Source organism: Penaeus monodon, chromosome 21, assembly GCF_015228065.2.
Source record: "Penaeus monodon isolate SGIC_2016 chromosome 21, NSTDA_Pmon_1, whole genome shotgun sequence".
NCBI classification, from domain to species: domain Eukaryota; kingdom Metazoa; phylum Arthropoda; class Malacostraca; order Decapoda; family Penaeidae; genus Penaeus; species Penaeus monodon.
In genome coordinates, this window is record NC_051406.1 from 5,820,431 (window position 1) to 5,820,986 (window position 556).

The 556-nt window shown below is 46.4% G+C and overlaps 1 protein-coding gene across 1 annotated transcript in view; it reads left to right on the forward strand.

Annotated features, from left to right (window-relative positions):
* Positions 1–556, forward strand: part of LOC119586137 (chitin deacetylase 7-like) — a 3,645-nt gene that overhangs the window by 1,770 nt on the left and 1,319 nt on the right. The window contains exons 4-5 of the mRNA XM_037934829.1: positions 44–214; positions 307–422. Of these exons, the coding sequence (XP_037790757.1) occupies positions 44–214; positions 307–422 (287 nt within the window). The remainder of the gene's footprint in view (positions 1–43; positions 215–306; positions 423–556) is intronic.

Below are 556 nucleotides of genomic sequence, written 5' to 3' on the forward strand. Positions count from 1 at the left end.
CGGCAATCCAATAGAAACGAATCAGTATAATGTTTCATGGCAGGGCTGGCGTGCACCTTTCCTGGAAGTGGGAGGAGATGAGATGTACTCAGCCATGGAAGAGCTAGGTCTCGAGTACGATTGCTCTTGGCCAACGCTCAAGTACACCAACTGGTATGGCGCAAATCCCTACGGTGCTCTCTGGCCCTACACCCTCGACTATCCTTCCATTCAGGTAAGTGTGTGTAAGTGTGTGAGAGAGTGTGTAAACGTTTATTCCTGAATAGATACAAGAACATTTACAGATAAGATGTGCATCTCTTCCAGGACTGTCAACTGGGTAGATGCCCCGAGAATTCCTACAAGGGGCTCTGGGTTGCTCCAATGGTTGATCTGAATGACAACGTGGGAGAAGCTTGTGCCATGTTGGACACGTGCAGGAGGTAGGTTAACCCTAAGATAATCTTTACACGCTATGTACTTTGTTGCGAATGTCAGGTAACTTATGAAAATTGTGATAATGGTCCGCGAGGAACCGGAGAGTAGACTTATCGGAAAGTACATATTAACTAACGTT